We start from the raw sequence: 19,893 nt of genomic DNA on the forward strand, positions 1-19,893 counted from the left end.
CACCACTAACCACTGGAGGGCGCAACGCGTCCATATTTGCCTGTTTTTACAGAAGACATGCTAAGGGTTTGTACTTTACGCCGAACAGCCAGAGTTCGTAGAAATGTAGTAGTTCATAAATGCGAACCGAACGGAATATAGCTGTAGTTTTGTGAACGCCTTCGAGTTTGTGCTGTTGGGATATATTTGGCCTAAAATCTAACGTATTAGTGCGAATAGCACAGACTGATACTCTTATGTATCCAACTTCAGGGTTAAAGTCCTTACTACAAACTGTTCCTGCAGAAATAAACGATCAACGTGAACGTACACCACTAACCACTGGAGGGCGCAACGCGTCCATATTTGCCTGTTTTTATACCGTCTATGATATTTTCATGGCACACCTTTCTGCAATGACCATAACATGTCTTATGCCTCTTCCATATTATGTTTAATGACTAATGGACCGAAGTCTGTGCAACATTCTATGTCTATTCGCTGATTCCTTAAATTATCTTCCAGACCAATTGTGGAATAATTAAGTCAATGTCAATAAGTCAATGATGCTTTGTCAAATATAATGTCCAGGAAAACATCTGTAATTCTTAAGTGTGTATCTAGAGTAAAGTATGGAGGGGGGTAGTAGTAGCTGGTCTTGGCAGAGTTAAGAAACAGTGGTGTGAAGAAGAGGCCTGACGTGCTGTGATGAATACAGACATTGTTGCTCTCCCGTGTGTGTGTGTGTGTGTGTGTGTGTGTGTGTGTGTGTGTGGAACTGGAAAACTCTTCCCACAGTGTCCTGCTTGACATTAAGCAGAATCAGTCAGCTGTGACCTTACTCTGCCCTCAGAGTCCTGAGTCTTTTACCAAACAACAGCCTGTACTTTGATTAAAGGGTGGTCCAAGTATGTCTGGTTTCACCCCGTTGTAAGCAAATATCTGTGGGACGAGTCTAAAAGGCCTTTGTTGTCAAAGATGAGACATTTTCTGTCAGAGAGATGAGTCTCCAGCTCATTTCAGTGTTTGCTAGTTTGGGGTTTCATGGTATTTTGACCTTTAAAAAGCAATTAAATAAATTGTACACTCTATAACTGATGCATACGGAATACCATACTGTGAACAAAGGATGTCCTTTATGTAATTTAAAAATTACATTTCTAAAAAATGTATGTAATATTTGACTATATTAATAAAAATAAAATATATATATATTTTCCTTACTCTTTTTTGTTAATAAATGAATAATTAAATACAAATATATATTTTTTTTAAATCAGTACTAAATATGTTTTCTCTTACCTATTTCTATGTTCTCAAACAGTTGTTCTCTTATTATGTAAAGCACTTTGAATTAGGTACCACTGTGTATGAAATGTTCTATATATATGAACTTGCCAACATATGCATAAATATAGATTCTTTCAGGCCTGTTAAATGAATTGTACGCTACTAGCATTCATTCACATGCATGGCATCCAATTTGATTACTAAGTTAACCTGGCTGTTTATCAATGCTCTGTTTTTTAATCTGTGACCCTTTGTACTGTATTCTAAGTCCATGGCCACTGTACCGCAGACTGAGACATCAAAGCCAGTGTTCTCTTTGCGGCCTTTCCACCCCCCTCTGTGTTCTCTGACAAACGAATAGTTGTCAAGCTCCAAAACTTGACCTCGGTCTTGGTCCCAGACTTATTTGTTTAATTTCTGTTCCTTTTTTTGTAGTCAAGGCAAGCAAGAGGTTATTGTCAGTTCAAGCCTGACAAACATCTACACTGGGAAGGGTTTGCTGCCAGACTAAAGGTTATGAGAAGTTGAAGGAAAGGGTAATCTTTGAAAGATCAAATAAAGTGGAAGTCAGAGGAGGGGAATGTGTACAGTGTCACACAGTTGGCCTTCTCCTCAGCAAACAAAACCCCACTGTTCCCCTTTCTGTCCTACGTACATGCACACGTACAATCTCCGAGGTCTTTTTAACCTCTGCTGCCCTTTTGAACCCCTCAGACCGTCTAGTTAAAGCAAGCTATTGCAACACATTCAAGGTTGGTTATTTCCCTTTCACCACAAGAACAATGTGTACCAGGATAGCATCAGATCATGCTGTGTTGACTCACTGTGGAGGCTCAGAAGGATTATACAATGTGGTGTCCTTGAAATGAACAGAAAAACCTTTAGACCTTTAGATCAGACAGAGACATCAATATAGAAGGGAGGCAGTGTCTCCTCAAAATATTGGATGAGAAAAAAACACTCGTAGAAAAAAAAAATGTACATCAATATTACAAAATATAACATTAAATAGTATAAACCACTCGTTTTTCTAAAGAAACATTGTACAACAGTAACACCAGCAGGTAAAGTTACAGCTGAGCCCACCTCCCCTGAGCCCATTGACTTTTAACAGTCCCCTTAAAAAGCATGGGAAAGTCACGTGAGAGGAGGCAATGCCTCTATCGCAATATGATTGGATACGATATTTTCGGCTGTGATTGGTTCATGCGATAAATCCCGCCTCTTGTGTTTGTGCGAAATTCTGCATTGCGAATCAGTCTGAATGAACAATTTAAAGGCATTAATGGGAAAGATTAATTAAAAAAAAAGTAAGTAAACAACTCACACACTTAGATATAACCACTTTGTACGTCAAAATAAGACTTAAAATGGCCTGAAAACATGATCTGTGGGAGTTTTTAGTGAGTAATCACTTGGTGAAATTTGAAGTAAATCTAGTGTGACCAATATTTACTGAGCTTTGATAACTGCATTATCCGAAAAATTCAAAAATAGCTAAAGTATGCTATTAAAATGAATAGCTGAACATAAGTTCACAAACAAAATATATTGTTCACATTTTTACTGCCTTGAGTTATTATTTTGGAGTAAATGTAAAATACTTGATGAGATTCATCCATGGCTTTAAAAAATATAATATTGATTACATTGTTACATTTATTTCCTGATACTGTAAGTAATGTTTATTTAACCAAGAAAATGTGTCTGGGACATACATTTACATTTGATTAAAAAAAAACTTTTGAGGACTTTGCCTCCTCATTTCAGAACACCACCGTTAGATTCATCCCTGCACTCTTTCTCCTATTAGAAATCTGGCATATCTAATGTGAGATATATTTAAAAATATATTTATGTCATTTTCATAGGCATAACTGGGTCACATGAAATCTCTTTTATGGCTTTTCTGTTTGATCAAACATGGAATATGCATGATCTCTGTCTCTTACACCCACGCTTTAACAAAATAAGCCACATAATAAAAGACAATCAGCAAGGACATAATATATATTTCATTGCTAAATTCGTAGTAAAGATGGAACCGCCTCTATATGCGTACATGCATTCTGTGAAGTCCTTTGCTTAAGGTTACAGGGTCTGTTTAAGTGAAGACGTCAGTGATAGGAGCGCATGCATGGGCTGTAAGGGAGCCAAGAAGCCATATTTCATATGAGGAGTTCAGAGATCCATTAATCACAGGTATGATTTAGAATTCACTGCTTAAGCACAAGAGGCATTAACTATCATCAGCCAAGCACAGCATACTTTTTATGTATTGTTCCACATCAGCGGATTCATGCCAACTGTGCAACTTTCTTTGATCCATCAAAAATGCATGCAAGCTCCTGTCCAATTACGAGGGAGAGGATCTGTAAAAGAAACTCAGCAGGAATGTGAAGAGTGTCCTCCACTTGATCAGTTTTGCCGCTGCTTTACCGACCCTCCCGACAGCACTTTCCAGTTGTGTTGATGAGGTTTATCATCCCTTCCTTTACAAGCAAACTGATGCCATTTATTATGCTTTTTAACATTCAAAGCACTGTAGACAATGATTTGATCTGTTAGCTTACCCTGAAACTCCAAAAGCATTTTTGATTCACACTCATGTACAACTCAAACCTGCTTTAGCTTTAAGTTAATCCCATCAACTCTCACTTCAGCCACCCCCTACCCCCTCACTTTAACACAGACACATAAAAGAAGGTGTAGGCCTATATTATATGACCTAGTTTTGGGGGGAAACATAAAAGAAAGCTCATATTCAAAAACAGGCTTGCGTGCTTCTCCTAGCTTTGATTATTAAAACCCCTCGTGCTCTGCTGTCTGTCACCCAAATTTGTCTGCATGTCATTTTTGAGCTTTTAAGAATTTCAATATTTAGATGCAAGGGAGCAGAAGGTGAGGGAATCGCATTTCTCTCCTCCGTTTCCTGATAAAAGCAACCCTGTAGGCCCGAGGCAGGTTGTTCTTTGTAGCGGAGTGTCCCTTTCTTCCAGAATACCATTTTAGAGGCCACTGATCTGTATTGATGTTGGTCCTATCATTTCCTCTCATATATGTCACGGTGAACGACAGGAATTAAGGTCATGACTCAGGGCACAGATAAAATTTAGGTCAACAGCCAGGTTTAGTCAGCCAAAGGAAAGGTTTCCATGTACAATAAACACACTCTTAACAGATTCCTCCTAACTTTCTTTCTGCATGTAAAATAATTTTTTTTTTGCAGCCAGGGATCAAGCACAGGTCATATGCTACTTGAGACATAAATCAGGACAGTATAGTAAGGTGGAAAAAAAACATTGCAAGACATAAACAACAGGTTAATTCTGATTCAGAACTTTATTCGAAATCTGTGCAAGTAAACACCCAAATGAAATGTATTTTTAGAAATAATGATACACAATAATACTCAAACGTATCGCAGTTAACCTGCATCAAAACAATATTTCAAAACCAACAGAAGTCTTTGAAGTGTCAGTGTAATCCATCTTTGTACTGTACAGTACGGAACATGATTGTTTAACCTGTTTGGTTTTCTCCTTGTAAAAAATAAAATTGAGTAAAAACAATAAATATCTTCATATGCACATTTGTTTCAAAATTTTAAACATTTTGCCCAGCGGTCTATTTCTCATGACATACAGATCACATTTTTATGAATTGGGCTCCATGACAAAATATATATATATATGCTTAAGACTTTGAATTTCCCCATGTTCAGTAATACATAGGAACCTTCTCATGCATCTGCATGCAACAGGCAGCAGTGTACTCTTAAATATCTGACATAACAAGATATTGCAGAACAGATTATCATAGTTTAATCAGGAGACACATGCAAAAGGACAAAAATCATCCTCTAGAATACATATTCACATGGCATTTACTTTGAATTCTCTTTAAGAAATTTCAAAACTAAAATGCTTTTCATTCATACAAAATAGCTGTCTTTCATAAAGATTATGCTATGTACATAAATATAGTTTATAACGAGTCTTTAAGATTGATGAAATACAACATATGTCAAACGTAAGACTGTAAAACATCACAATATTTTTGTGGGAATGGCCTTAATACCACAAACACTCCCTTTATTAGATCAATGTGTCAATTAACATGACAGCTGAGATTGGGCTGATTTGTCTCAAGTCGATGCAACAATCTCTTGCATAATAGAACAAACATCTTCTGACATGCTAATACCAAGACCGGTTCATAAAATACACAAATACAAAACATGAGCAAAAAGCAGTCATTTATAGTAACTCTTGTGATATTCATTCATCATCTTCTAGAGTATTGTAAAAATCCATTTCTGTCTTGACAGGTAAATGCTGAGAATGCAGAATAAAGAATAAAGCACATCACAACATTGTTTTCAATGGGAGAGAGAGAAATTAAAGAGGACACTGATAACATAAAAGTATACACACTTCACATACCATAGATTTCAAGATATCATGTTGTAATACTGATGGATTCATATTCCATATTATCCAAACATGATAATGAATATACAGCTTTATCGTTGCTGTTAGTTTATCCAAACAATACAGAACCAATGAGAGATGCCTATCTTTTTAAAAAGGCAACCAATTTCATTTATTTGAATGTATAAATACTGTGACATTTAATGCCTTCCTGGCATAGACAAAGTAACAATACATAGTTATTTCTTCATTTCAGCATGGTAAATTGAAGAATATTCACTAACAACTGCTGACGCACAATCTGTTTATACAGATTATCATGTGCATCGGTGCATCATAACTCACTGCCTGAGGCCAAAAGTCTACCCATGTGTGGAAAACGGAGTGGGAACTGATATTGTTACAAAAACATGAGGGCAAATCTGTCACACACCTTTTGTAGAAAACTTTTATTTTCTTTGCCGCTTAGAACGTAGGAAAGAAATCAGCCAGAAAGTAGTGTTTATAAATATTCAAATGAACTTTGGTTTCATGGTCTTTTTGTGAACTAAATGACACGTAATTCAAGTGAAAAATGTGAGATGCCTCAATAAAAACAAAAGAAGATAAGCAGCAGAGAGAATAAAAAGAAGCACATTTCTAGTTCAAGCACAGATGCTGGTTCACAGTCTCAAAACTAGTATTTCTTCAATGACCCGTTTAGCCGTGTTGAGTCACAACTAAGTGTTCCATTGTAATTCTGTGAATTTTGTTTCAAAGTTCAAAGGCCTCAGTATCACCTGATGACTCGTTTTTGACCTTTGTCTGTATTTGACCCGAGCCTACTTCCAAGCCCTCCCCCTCTTTAGTCAGTTGTGCATTGCTCCTCTGGAGCATATAGTACAAAATAGGGTTAGTCTTGGTAAACCGAGGTGAGTCTGGCCCATACTTGTGTGTTTGATCATCTCCATTAACCATCTTTGCAGGGCCCTTCAAATCCTTTGTGGTGCTGTAATCGATTTTTGACCTTGCAGGCTCCTGCTGTGTAACATGGGGAGTTTCTTGCCTGTGACTGCTTGCTTTTTTAGAAGATGGATTGCTGGGACTCAGGCTCTGGTGAAAGTTTTGAATTTCACCTTCATTACATGAGTGCTTGATTGTATTCCCATTCAGCACAGTATGTGACTGTGAACTGAATGTACCCCTTGGCTGAGACAATTCCTTCAAGCAGTTGTCTGAAAGAAGCAGCTGCTTTAGAACATTGAAACTTCGGTTTTCGTTAGAATCATATGGTGGAAACCTAGCTGGTGGACAGTCAGCCTCTGGGGGGCTTGATGGGTCTCTGGCCTCTCTTGTCTCTAGATCTCTGGCGGCAAAACAACCACTGTTGTCTTCTTTCATGCTACCAGAATGTTCCAAATCCCTGGTATGCTGAGTCGAGGAGTTATGATATTCTAGTTCTATTGAAAATTTCCGCTTCTTTGGGATTGTTGGTCCCTGGGTTTCAATTGATTCTTCTTTGACACAACTCTTGTTTAGGTTTTCTACTTTGTTTGGCTGAAGGGTTTTGTTGGGTCGTTTTTTTAGGAGATGACAGAGAAGACCATCTCTGGTGGGAGCCTCTGGGGACAATGGTTCTTCTTTGATGCTTTCATGAGAATGATAACTGGTGCTTTTTCTAGGCTCCAGTACTGACATTTTGTTATAGTCATACATATGACCCTCTTCAACAGGCTCAGTTTTAATTGTAATATCCAAAGGAGGACCATTTGGTTGGCCAGTTGCCTGATGTGTTGGTTTTTCCACAGAACTATTTTTGCTATGTTCTCGTTTTCGTTTACTGCCTACCTTTTCTTTCTGAGGTGCATTGCCCAAAAGAAGTTGTAGAACTGTACGCCTTTCAAGCAGATTCTCAATCTCGGAGACATGCTGTGTTGCTTCGGGCACAGCTGAAGTTTTTGCTTTGGTCTCTTCCCACAGTGTGCTATTTCTCTGAATTGGTGCAGCGAGTCTCTCAAGTAAAGTTGGAGGATGGTTAACTTTCAGCTCTTGGGTCATGAGTTTGATAGGGGGTAAAGGTGCCTGTGCTGGAGGAGAAATATCAGGGTTTTGTTTTCCACACTGAGCTAAATTCTGTAACAATTTACTAGCACTAAAGGCAGGTTCTTTTACTCTTACATCACTTGCAGGCTGTTTTGCTTTACAAAGATCCAATGGGACAGACTGAGAATGGGGAGACCCATAAAGTGTATATGGAGATGCACTGCTGTTGGAGTCTCTGCTTTGGGAGAAAGTTGGCAAGAGTTTGGGACTTCTACAACTCAATCCACAGTGTCCGCTAAGGTCCTTACACCTAACTGTACTGAAAACACTCTGGCTACTTGTAGATGCACTAGTAACCTTAGGGATTACATCTTGCAGCAAATCTGGATTATCCAGACCTTTGTTTACTCTCTCGTTATTTTTGTGATCCAAGAGCAACTGTAATAGAGTGACCTTGTGATGAGGTTTCATCTCTGAACAGGTGTCCACCTCCCTGTGATCTGAGGTAACTTTGACAGGTGGACTCTCAGGCTTCCACCTGTTTAACGAAGACTCTGGGACTCTGTCCCGTACAGGTGAGGATGAAGTAGATACTGGTGTTTGTACATTTGTTCTATTCTTCAGAGAAAGGTCAATAGGAGAGCAACTAGAGTAAGTGCTCTCTGCATCGCTGCTGTCTTTTGTAAGACTGCTGTCGGGGTTTGAGTGCTCGCTGTCTGAAAAAAGCGGAGAGGCCAGAGTGCCAAAGGTACTGAGGTCGTCTTTCAGGTGACCCTGTCCATTAATTCGCTGTGAGGTGTTGTGACTGTTGAGAAGCTGAAGTAGAAGACTGCTGCAGTTCTGTGATGGTCTGCCTTGTTTCTCGAAAGGTCGACGCTCTCTAAAGCGTTGTCCTGTGCGCATGGATCCTTCTGTTCTTCTTTGCCCTGAGCTTTGTCGACTGGAGCTGGTTGACATTTGTGAAGGTATTCCATTCTTGGTGTGTAAGAGACTTAGTCCATGAGTCTGGCCAGAAGTTGTAGGTTGTTTTTCTTGTGTCTGCTGTGTGGCCATGGCAGATAGTCTTTCACTGGCTGATCGTCCAGAGAGTTGAGCTTTCATGGCATGTTCTCGAGAGTACCGTTGCAGGTGGGCCTCACTGGAGAGCAACAGAGCCAGTTGACTACAGGCCACACTTGGTTTGGGCGATGGAGCGGGGCTTGATCTGATATTTACCAGGTTTGCCACAGCTTTTAGGCGCTCAGTACAAGATATAGACTCAGGAGATGGAGAGGGAGAACTGCTCTGCAGTGCCTTGGGAGATTCTGAAAAACTTTCCTGGCTAGACCTTCGACGTTGATAAGGCACACTGTTGCTGTGATTCTGCATTTTGCTCTTGCTCACTAACCCTTTGAGGTGGCTCGAGGCTGGTCTGTGGCAAGGCACATCTGCCCTGTCTACTTGTACAGGCTTGCTTATCTGGCAGGGGGCATCTGGTGGCCTCAAGCCTTGGATAATCTGCTGTGGCAGGGTCACGTTTTGAAGTCGAGAACTGAAAGACTGCAGCAAACTAGCTAGAAGTGTACTCTCTCCTTTATCCTGGGAGGTACCGTTCTGGCCACTGTGGTGGTTTTCACTTTGCCCGTTGAGTGCAACGGAGGGTGCTGGCCTCCGTTGAGTCTCACTCTCCGTCCAGGCCTCTGAGTTGAGGAGACGAGCCTTTCTGAGGTGCTGTGAGGCTCCACAGTAGGAATTTGTTCGGTTCTGCTCCTGTCGAGTGCCATGACTAGGCTGTGCATGCCCTGTCCCATCCTTATTCCTCTGCTCTTGGCTTCCACTCTGTGTTGCTGCCGCACCCTGTCCTCCTGCTACCTGATGCATGAGTAAGCCTTCCAGATATGTTAATACAGCAGAATCCTGGTGTGTTTCAGGGCCAGGCTCTTCCCCATGAGTCATGTTCAATACTATAGTCCCTTGTATGTTTGGCCACCACAATAGAGGGAAAATCGTTCTGTTACGTTCTGCCAAGAGAGTTACAGTTTTTAGCTTCCAAACCTTGTTTTTTTAGGTAAAAGAAAGGTATGATGAAGATTCACAAGCCATTCCCCCATACTGGAGGCAAGAGCTAAGCATGAAAGTAGTTTAAAATCATGTTTGCCATTGTTAAGATAAGTACAGGATCATAATGCAGTCAAGTCTTGTGGGATTCCATGGCACTGGATTTGTACTTCAAAGCTCCAGGGTGGTGAGTGAAATCACTGCTTACATCCAGTAATTCTGTCCACAAGGTCAGCTGGTGATGGTCCTGCACAAGAGAGAAACATGAATTATTATGAAAATCATTAGCTAGATATTGAATACCACACATTATTGTATTCAACAAAGCACATTCAGCTAATCTTTAACATGTAGTTTAACATTTCCTATGTTGATCAATTTTAGGGGCAAAAGACGTTATAAACATGATCAAAAAGTGTTTCTGCCTTTGAGCCTTGAATTTTTAAAGACTAAACATCAGGTTATTTATTATGATAAATGAAAATGATGTGTTGGCAAGCAAGGCCAAAAAGTCCTCCGCTATTGCATGCAAGTGTTTTCACAGTCTTTTTCACATGCCAACAGTTATGACCTAAAGATGGATCTCACTCGTATACTGAAAGGGATTCAATTAAGACTCATTCTGTACCATCATAGTAATAACCATCTTTCTAAGGTTTTTTTTTCTCTTCTTCGGACTCTTAAGCAGTAGGAATTAGCTTGCTGAATCTCATTAAAGCTGAATACACAGGGCTTTAAAGACTACTTGATTGATTTGACAGATATTAGGTAAAACAAAATAACAAAGCACAGTATCCTGAAGAGGATTAAATGTTTTGACAGAACTCTTGCCAAGTTAGACACACAAAACTGTCAGTTGAGAACTCAATTCTTTGTAAGACAACCACAGAAAGCTAACAAGTATTTGGAAGTTTTTTTCTAATTATCTATAATGACTGGCAGGTTCAGAAATTGAACAGGGCTCAGAGCAAAAATGGAGCAAAAGTGACAAAAAAATGGCCCAGTTATTATTAAACAATATTTCTGTTATATGTTATCTTAAATTTGATCAATTTTATATTAAATCCAGTATGTTATATATGAATTGATATATTTATTCAGGGTGCAAAAAGTTCATTTCTGACGATTTCTGATAAAAATATACCACCTCTGGATCACACAGTACCATTGGCTCTGCAGACTGACACATTTATTGTGTATATGTACAAGCCTGCTAAACACTATACTCACAACACAACTTGGTACAGCACTACCAATGTCACAATGTCTGCACTTCATAGGAAAATGAAAACATAATGAGACGGAATTGTAAGTACTTAATCATGGAATACACACAATGCTGACCTTGTCAGTGCTCTATGGTCAAAGTGAAGGTCAATGGCTTTGGTTGATTTGTTCTGCTCACAATTGGCACCTCTGGTTGTTCTACTTTGCTGGGGCTGACAGGGGGTGGACAGTACGGGATGACCTTATCAAGATATCGGTCACAGGGGTGTGAGTGTGACAGGCCTGAGAAACTCCTATGCCACTACACAATCAAAATAGCTCTAATCTGGATATTATCTCTAAAGACAAATCATTATAGAACAGACTTTTAAACATTAATGGAACTGTAAAATAAAATAAAATGCATGCCTATTGCCTAACCCTACTGAATGTAAGTATATTTCAGCTCTAATGTATGGATGTTATGATAATGATATAGTATAATGATATTTGTCAATGAAATAGTTGAGGAATTTCATGAAAATTGTTTGGAAGCTGAATCTGACTGTGAAAATGTAAGTTTTGTCTGACAAAGCGTTATATCTAATGTGTCAAAGAGTGGGAGAAGGTAATTGATTTGGACCAACCATCCTATACTTCTGTCAATAGGCCACTGTAGCTTGTTGTCCTAATCCAATGAAAAGAGGAAACACAATACTGACAACACCTTCACCCTGTTAAACAGATAAACAATTACTTTAATACACTTATCTCATCTCCTAAGAGATATTCAGTATCTTATGTTAGAAAAGAAAAAAATCTTTAAAGAAATCAGCCGTTTTAATAATGTATTTGGTAAAAACGTTCAAATCAAAGCTTTGCAAATATGAAAAAGCTATGATTTTCTGACAGCTATGAACTTCAGAATAACGGTGTAAGAAGTGATTGTAGTAGCCTATCTTTGACAAAACCCCGGTTGTATATGAGTCTGTTCACTCAGTTCTTTTCAGGGTTTTTCATCACAATATTATCACCATCAGTGCAGGGCAACGAGGCTCCTGAGTTACCTGAGAAATACAAATCCCTGTAAAACAACTGGCTTGATATAAATGGAGAGTATCTGATATCTGGACTGGATCCCTCATTTCTCAACTGCAAGGCTGGAAGATTAATTGAACCCCTAAAAAAAATACCAGATCATAAATTACATCCACCATCCAGAAACTGTAATCCATTTAGGCTATTTAAAATGCATGATGAGGCAAAAGGAGCAAAACCTGCTGCATGCCCTGTTTGAAGTCAAGGTCACTCACTCCGCCGGGGCCGTTTGAGTTGATGCAACAGCTGGCGTCCATACAAAGCATTAGGTCTTAATAAAAAGCGACAAAGCTGCCCTTGCAATGTGCGTTCATACCCGCCGTCTAGCTCTCAAAATAAAAAAATAATTTTGGACATAGTTGTGCCACTGCAACTGCTAAGTTGTTGTTATCCTTTGCTTGCACACGTAGGCACAAAAGTCTGTGGAACTACAACAACACATTCCTAAGATAGCGTTGGGTGACTCAGTCAATCAGGGCCATGCACCATTCAAACTAGGTCACTGTGACCTACTTCCAAACAAGCATTATGGGCATCACGCATTGACATTTCCCAGCTGGGGCACACCCCTTTAGTTAGGGCTTTGCCAAGTGCAATCTCTGACTCTTAGTAAAAGCATGAGTCTGACCTACATTATGATGACCCTAAGATGAATAACTCTTTCACATGGGCAAGCACGGGGTGATACCAGAGTGCTTTAGCCAAGCAGAAGGAACCCTTTCCCAAGCAAACGGCAGAAATATATACGGGGGGCTCCTGCGTGTACTGTCACAAGACTCCAAACATAATTCCAGAGTCTTGCCACAAGTAATAGTCTTGACCTTAGACTTGTAGATTTATGATGGCAGCGTAATGTTAACAGGAACACTTAGAGAAGACCAAGCTGGTTCATCTTCAGCTACAGAATAACATGTATCTTTGTCGGTTCAGCTAAAAAACAAATGACATACTGAAGTGGTACTGAGTGTGCTAATGCTCATCAAGGAAACAAATGTAATTACTGCCCACAACCAGGAAATTGGAACAAACAAAATATTTGTACTCCTAATCGACTGTGGTAAATGGCCCAGTTTCCGGGGTTAGAAATGACTTGGGGAACGTGAGCATGGGAATCAGTCTGTGCCCAAAAAAACAGATCATGAAAATACCAAAAAAACACCAAGTATTTGAGTTTTTGGCTTTGTGAACTTGGACACAACCTTCAGAAAACAAGTGCTGTGAACTTTTTAGGGTCCACATAGGGGAAAAATTGCATTAGAAGACTTTCTGTGAGAAAGAGGCTGCTAGAAACTAATAGTTATACAACGAGAGCCCATGGCTCTTTAAAAGTCACCCTTCGCCCTAACTCAAGAGATCATGTTTATCAGGATCATAGTTTATGCCAGTCATTATGTAAACAGCTCTGACCAAGTATAGCACATTGACTGCCAGTAATGCAAAGTGCAACTGTACGTGCAAAACCAAACACAAAAATTGCATGACAAAATAAACAGAAGTCACAGTCGAAAGTGCAATATACCATTGGTCTGATAGTCCAAATCGAGGGGGAAGCAATGACCACTTTTATTATTCATAAAACAAATAAACATACACTGCACCATTGCCTTAAGGGTCAAATGAAGGGTCAGCATGTGCGTCATGACCCTCACATCATTTGCTTGAGTCTTTAGAGATAACTCCGCAACGTGCTCATCCAAAAAAGACAAGCTTCCACTTTTTCCAGGATGTGAGATCATTATAAGTTACTGGCAATACATGGTACATGTCAAACACAATGAGCCTAGGCCAGTGGATCTCAGCCATTTGACTCCACGGACCCACTTTGTCCACAACAATATTCAAATGCCCCATGACTTTTCCAGAGGTTCATGATTTACTGGATGAGAACTTAAAGATAAGGATTAAAAAAAAGGATTAAAAAAACTCATACAGAATAACTTAAACTTTCCAACTTGTATTGGAATTTACATAAATATTTAAAGAGTTGTCAGAGGCTTAATGGGGATGATGTTAAAGTCATGCGACCGTGGTGTAGTTTGTTTGCTAAATTCAGCTTTTTACTTCCGGCGACTGTATTTAGGCTTTGTGGTCAGAAGATTATCTTGATTAACAAGTTGAGTAAGAATCTCAAACCATTGTTGGTCACAGATCTTATTTTCTGCAATAATCCAAGTCAAAATAAAAATCCAATTGTTCAAGGGAACCAGGGTTTTGCAACGTTTAAGGTTGGCCTTCAGAAATACGTAATCCCTGCAAAACTCTTAAAACTGCTTATTTCTTTATGTAAAACATTTTAAATAAGGGAAAAAATACTGAACGCACCAAGTTAAATTTCAACAACTTAAACCTGCCAAAACATGTCAAACCATTCACACAAATCAGACAGTAATCAGACTCATTCACAACTTCAGAAAGCTCAAATTCACAATGGTCCCGGCAATGTGGAGGAGATATTTCTGCCATGCCCACACTGATATACAATATACGATCTTACCTTCTTAAGGAGCTGTGACACCAAGAACAGGTACAGTGTAGTAATCAATTTGCTCTGCAGGCTGTAAGGCTCTGTCTGAATACTAATACACCTCAACAACATCCTGCCCCTCTTTTCTCTCTCCTTCTGTCTCGCTCTTCTTCTTTCTTTGGGGTTGACAACCCTCAGTGCCCTAGCCCAGTGAAGGGGGGGGGGCAGCGGCTTGTCCTCTAGGCAGATAACCAAGGCCACTAATCAAGTGTGTGAGCACCCGGGTGGGGGATTAGATGCTTGCACTGAGCAACTCAACACTGAAAACAGCAAAGTGCGTGCACAACAAGGTCGCCATTAAACCTGTAGTAACCCTGTGGCTGGTCTCTCTCACTCTTTTTCTCGCCCACACACTCTTATGTGTGCCGCAACTACACCGCCAGTGCTCAGTCACACAAAACAGGCTCACACACATACACAGGCGTAGCCTCTCTTTATACACCCTCACGTACTTTCGCGTACACACAGAGAGGCACACGCCCACAGACGGCCCACTCTCTGCCGAATAGGGATAATTCATCATATTTTACAACTGACGGCTTTCTACCTCAGCTGAGTGATATTGCATCCTGGCAGCGTGACAGAAACAAGGCTCCGCCAGCCCTTCTGACAGCCTGCGTTTTGTGTCTTAGAAGATGCTCTGCTCTGTTGCCGCATGCTTGCTTTTATAGTGCAAGAGCATGTGTGCGTGGGTGTGGGTGAAGTGGAGCAGAGACTGGTCATGGCTTTATGACTACTACAGTCAGCTAAGAAAGCTAAGCCAAGCTGAAATGCTTCAGCAGACAAGACCTTTACGGCTTGAACCTGCCTTGTAGCGGTTAGTGATAGAATTTCTTTATAATGGAGAAAGTCTAACCAATGGCTTTCCAATGTGTGCAGTAAATGATCTGGAGAAAAAAGGGCTCATTTGGATCATTAGTCTGCTGCACATATGCTGTGAAATTCTGAAGGTGCTGGCATTAAGAAAAATACAGTCATTAGCCTAGCACCTTTAAATACCAGCTGCTGTTTTGGTATTTATACACACTAGCAACTATTTTTTACTTTGGGAAATAAATATTATATTTTAAGAGTTTTGCTTGGGAAAAGTGCACAGAAAAAATCAGCTGCATCAGCAATGTGTAGGTGATACAGAAAAATAAGTCAATAAACAATAAAAACAAGATTTAAAAAAAGTGCTAACCAACATTTTTTTTAAATGTTATGCCTGATAAGATCATGATATATTTTATAAGTCTATAATCTAGAATTTTCTGCCTGTTTTTGTATGGCATTGTTTGATCTGCTTCAAAAACTAGCCAAAGGAAAAAAATGCTAGTATTGGAGGATATGGTCACTGTACCCATAATCTAGTGTTGTTCTTGTTGACTAAAACTAAAAATATTCAAAATCATTTTTGGTCATTTAAATAAAGTATTAGATGAAAAAAATATATATATTATATGAATACCTAAACTTAAGCGCATAAAAAATATTAAAACCTAAACTAAAATTAAAACGAACAATTAAACTAAGCAAATTCTAAATATTAATAAATACTATAATAGTATAGAAAAAAATACTAAAATAACCGCAATCATATTTTATATCATTTATTTTTGTCACTTTGGAAGGCCTGTTGAAAGTGTTTGGAAATTATATTTGGAGCTATATAAATGCAAAACAATTGGTTTTCAAACACATTCCCTGAACACGCCCACTGTGACCCATTTGTTGAACAAACAGATAGTTTCGCCCCAAAGATACACCATTGGTTGAGCTAATGTTGCTGTGTCGAGGGGGTCTGGATGCTCAATTAAACAGATCAAAGACCACAAAATCTTTTTTTTTTTGAACGACAAATGGCTTACTAGTAGTTTTATTAAAGTAGGACTGTCACTTTAAATGCTAAATAACCAATGCCAACATATATATGTAACAGGCACAAATCAGTTTTAATCAATAACAGCATTAGAATGTTTAAGTATTAGAAATCTATTTAATATATCTGTCTGCTGTATATAATTATATACCCAACCAAGGAGATCATTAGGAGCATAATGAGCATCATTACAATTCCAGCAGAAGAGAAATCACATGTAAATGAGAGCAAGAAAATGAAAAAAATATCACTGCCTCTCCTTCTGATGTTTTCGATCAGTTTGAGAGCTGGGGATTAAAGCAAAAGCTACCGTGCAAGTGTTTTTGAGGATGCTGTGCCACAGGTCTACCCTTGACACATTGACATCAAGCTACTGTCATGTGACACTCTGTCATTGGCCACCTGGCAGATCCTCCACCTTCTCACGACCTCATCCTCCAGTGACCTGAGGCTCTGGGCCCGGCCTGTCAGGCCCCTCCCTCTGCTCCACCTGCTGCGGGAAGGTCGAACAGGTCATCGTGTCCTCATCTGTAATCCGCTGCCATTCGTCAGCAGTCGAGGCCGGAGGAGGCAGCCTCGCTACGAGGGGAGAATGCCCAATTAGGCAGCTGTCACACAAAGCAGAGGCTGCAGAAAGAGAGTGAGAGAGGAGAGGGAGAACGAGAGGGGGAGGCCGGGGGGAAAATCATCCCCTTCTGTTTGTGGAGAGGACAAGCAGCTGCGGGTGCCAATTACAGTGATATGTTAACCATTTCCACCCTAGAGCAGAGGGAGAGGGGAACGAGGCTCTCTAACCCTTGCTTTGTCTCCCGGTGGAATTCCTCTAGTGTTTACAACCGCCGTCACATTCGGATGAGGAACTTGACTCGAATTATAGCACCTCAACTGTTAATAGTGCTGAGCTGGAAACGCATCCCTATATATCTATTGCATTTGTGCATTTGCGTCCCTCTCTGTTAATGAAACAGCAATGCATTTTGCAGTAGTGCAAAGAGGTACTGCTAGACATCTAGACAATGCAGACAAAGCTGTCAATCAAAGCGGCATGCCCATTCAAACTCAAGCCAAATGGATATTCGACACAACCACTCAAGCTCAACCTTGCTCAAAACTAGTAATACTAGTAAAAGAGTTTTCCCTCATGTTTTTCCATACAGCGAAAATGAATAGTGTTCAAGTTTAGATGCCATTTAAAAAAATGTTCTGTCAACTTAAAGTTATAGGTAAAGTCTATAATTTCATAACATAGCCAAAAAATTAATAAAAAATAATTCCACACAATTGAAAAACATATAAATGGCCGTGAATTTAATGGTAAAATACTGTTAAAATGCTACAGTAAAAACCTATTAATTGGTTAATGATAAGTTCCCCTACTATATATGGTGAAAAACTGTATTGGACATTACATGTAATTTTACAGTAGTATACAGTAATATATTTTTGGAAGTGAAAAAGAACGTATAATTTACAGTGAATAATGACATTGTAAATTGACATTCCCAGAATTCCCTGCGTTACATTTCAAATTTGATGTTTCTTCTTAGTTTTTTCTTATCAGTTGTGTACATTACGGTTGTACGTTTCATCTAATGTTGTTAAATTAATGTTTATTGCACACAGTTTCCTGTGTGTTACCATGATCGTGTTTAGTGTTTGTGTGAATGACACTGTGCACCTTCTATACATGTTAGTGTTTAAAAGCTGCTTGAGAGGGGCTTTGCTTCGTCATGTGACTCTCATCACCACCTGCTTTTGGTGGTTATCAGTGTATTACAAAAGGTACAAATAGATTTCAGTACTTCCATAAGTTGGTATAATAACATTATATCAGTTAATTAAATTACGGTATTTAAATGTAAATTTACGTTAAATCCATAAAACCTAAAATGTTGTTGACGCCGATTGCCTTGTGGGCAGTGCGCCAACATATGGTGCCGTTTCACTCAGGGCGTCCCGAGTTCGAATCTTTCTTTGTGGGCCTTTCCCAATCCCTTCCCCCTCTCTCTCTCTCCCACTTCGCTTACTGTCACTGCTAAACTGTTATCAAAATAAAGGCGAAAAAATTCCAAAAAATAGATCTAAAAAAACAAAAGCAGCCTAAAATGTTGCTACCATATTTTTCACTGTAAAATTCTGGCAACCACAGCTGTCATTTTTTTACCGTAAATTTTTTTGTGTATTACATGGAGAGTATTATTTTATAATGTTTTTTCAAGGTTGCATTTTAATCAAAAATGCAATAAAAACGGAAATATTGTGAAATATTATTACAAATTTAAATAGAAAATAGAAAAAATAGAAAATAACTTTTCTATTTTAATATATTTTAAAATCCTGTGATGGCAAAGCGGAATTTTCAGCATCATTACGCCTGTCTTCAGTGTCACATGATCCTTAAGAAATCATTCTAATATGAAGATTTAAAGCTCAAGAAACATTTCTTCTTATTTTTAATGTTAAAAACAGTTGTACTACATAATTATTTGTATAAATTGTGATTTTTTTTTTTAAATGTCTTAACTTTTACTTGATAAATTTAGTGCATCCTTCAAGGATAAAATTTGTAATTTCTGAGTTGAGATGTTACTGACGCCAAACTTTTGAACGGTAGTGTAAATAATTACAGTATTTTATGTTTGTCATTGTTTTGTATCATCTACCATCCTCTCAGGTAATCGCATCTTCTGTTTGTGAATGCCTATTTTGCACCAGGTGAAAATAAATGCAACCTTGTACATAAAATTGTCAACTATTTTGATTACTGTAATTACTGAAAAGACCCCAACCTTTTATTGTGAATTACCATGAGGGGTCAGCCCTTAATTAGGGAGGTAAAACTACGCAGCGAAACCCTCAGACAGGTTATACTGCCGAAAAAGAGATAACCCAAACTTAAACGCAAAAAGAGATAACACAGCTGCAAGCACAACCTTTATCAAGTTGAAGAGACCAAAGGGGACCATTTTCTTATCCTGCAACTCGCTCACAGACCTCAGGTTCCTCTTTTCTCTACTGTCACAATCTCCTCCTGTTTCACATGCCCCAGAAAGAGCAGGAAAGTACAGTTACCGAATGCTACAAGTTTAATCAGAGATGAATGAGGCGCTGGAAGGGAGAAGGAGCTGACTCGAGGCTGAATAATCGCTCCTTTTCTTAATTAAATGATTGAAGAAAAGCCAGCACATTAAAAGGAAGACAGTGCCTGGGTCCCCTGCCTTTTCCCTAGACGAGAGAGAAATTATTAACACAGTAAAGTCTCTGCAGTCATCAGAGCCAAACGCATGAGTCTAGAGGAAGGGGCAGATAGTTTTCAAGGATGTGACCGGACACAAACTGTTAACTTAAGACAAGGTACACAAGGCAACTCCTTATAAGACCAAAACGGCAGCTTTATTGCAAAGCTTCAAAATGATTCAATTCAGTATGTAACCAGTCCAGTA

At 39.1% G+C, this 19,893-nt stretch overlaps 1 protein-coding gene across 6 annotated transcripts in view; it reads right to left on the reverse strand.

Annotated features, from left to right (window-relative positions):
* Positions 1–4,621: 4,621 nt before the first annotated feature.
* The window catches only part of LOC107587564 (nuclear receptor-interacting protein 1-like), a 34,667-nt gene continuing 19,395 nt past the window's right edge, over positions 4,622–19,893 (reverse strand). For 5 of the 6 annotated variants that reach the window (XM_016275383.1, XM_016275392.1, XM_016275400.1 and 2 more), the window contains one exon: positions 4,622–10,008. In XM_016275383.1, the coding sequence (XP_016130869.1) occupies positions 6,456–9,659 (3,204 nt within the window). In that variant the 5' untranslated portion in view covers positions 9,660–10,008 and the 3' untranslated portion in view covers positions 4,622–6,455. Of the gene's footprint in view, positions 10,009–14,559; positions 14,692–19,893 lie in introns of those variants that run through there. The other variant, XM_016275409.1, reaches the window with a different exon arrangement.

This window comes from Sinocyclocheilus grahami, unplaced genomic scaffold (genome assembly GCF_001515645.1).
Source record: "Sinocyclocheilus grahami isolate Dianchi unplaced genomic scaffold, SAMN03320097.WGS_v1.1 scaffold6.1, whole genome shotgun sequence".
Classification (NCBI taxonomy): domain Eukaryota; kingdom Metazoa; phylum Chordata; class Actinopteri; order Cypriniformes; family Cyprinidae; genus Sinocyclocheilus; species Sinocyclocheilus grahami.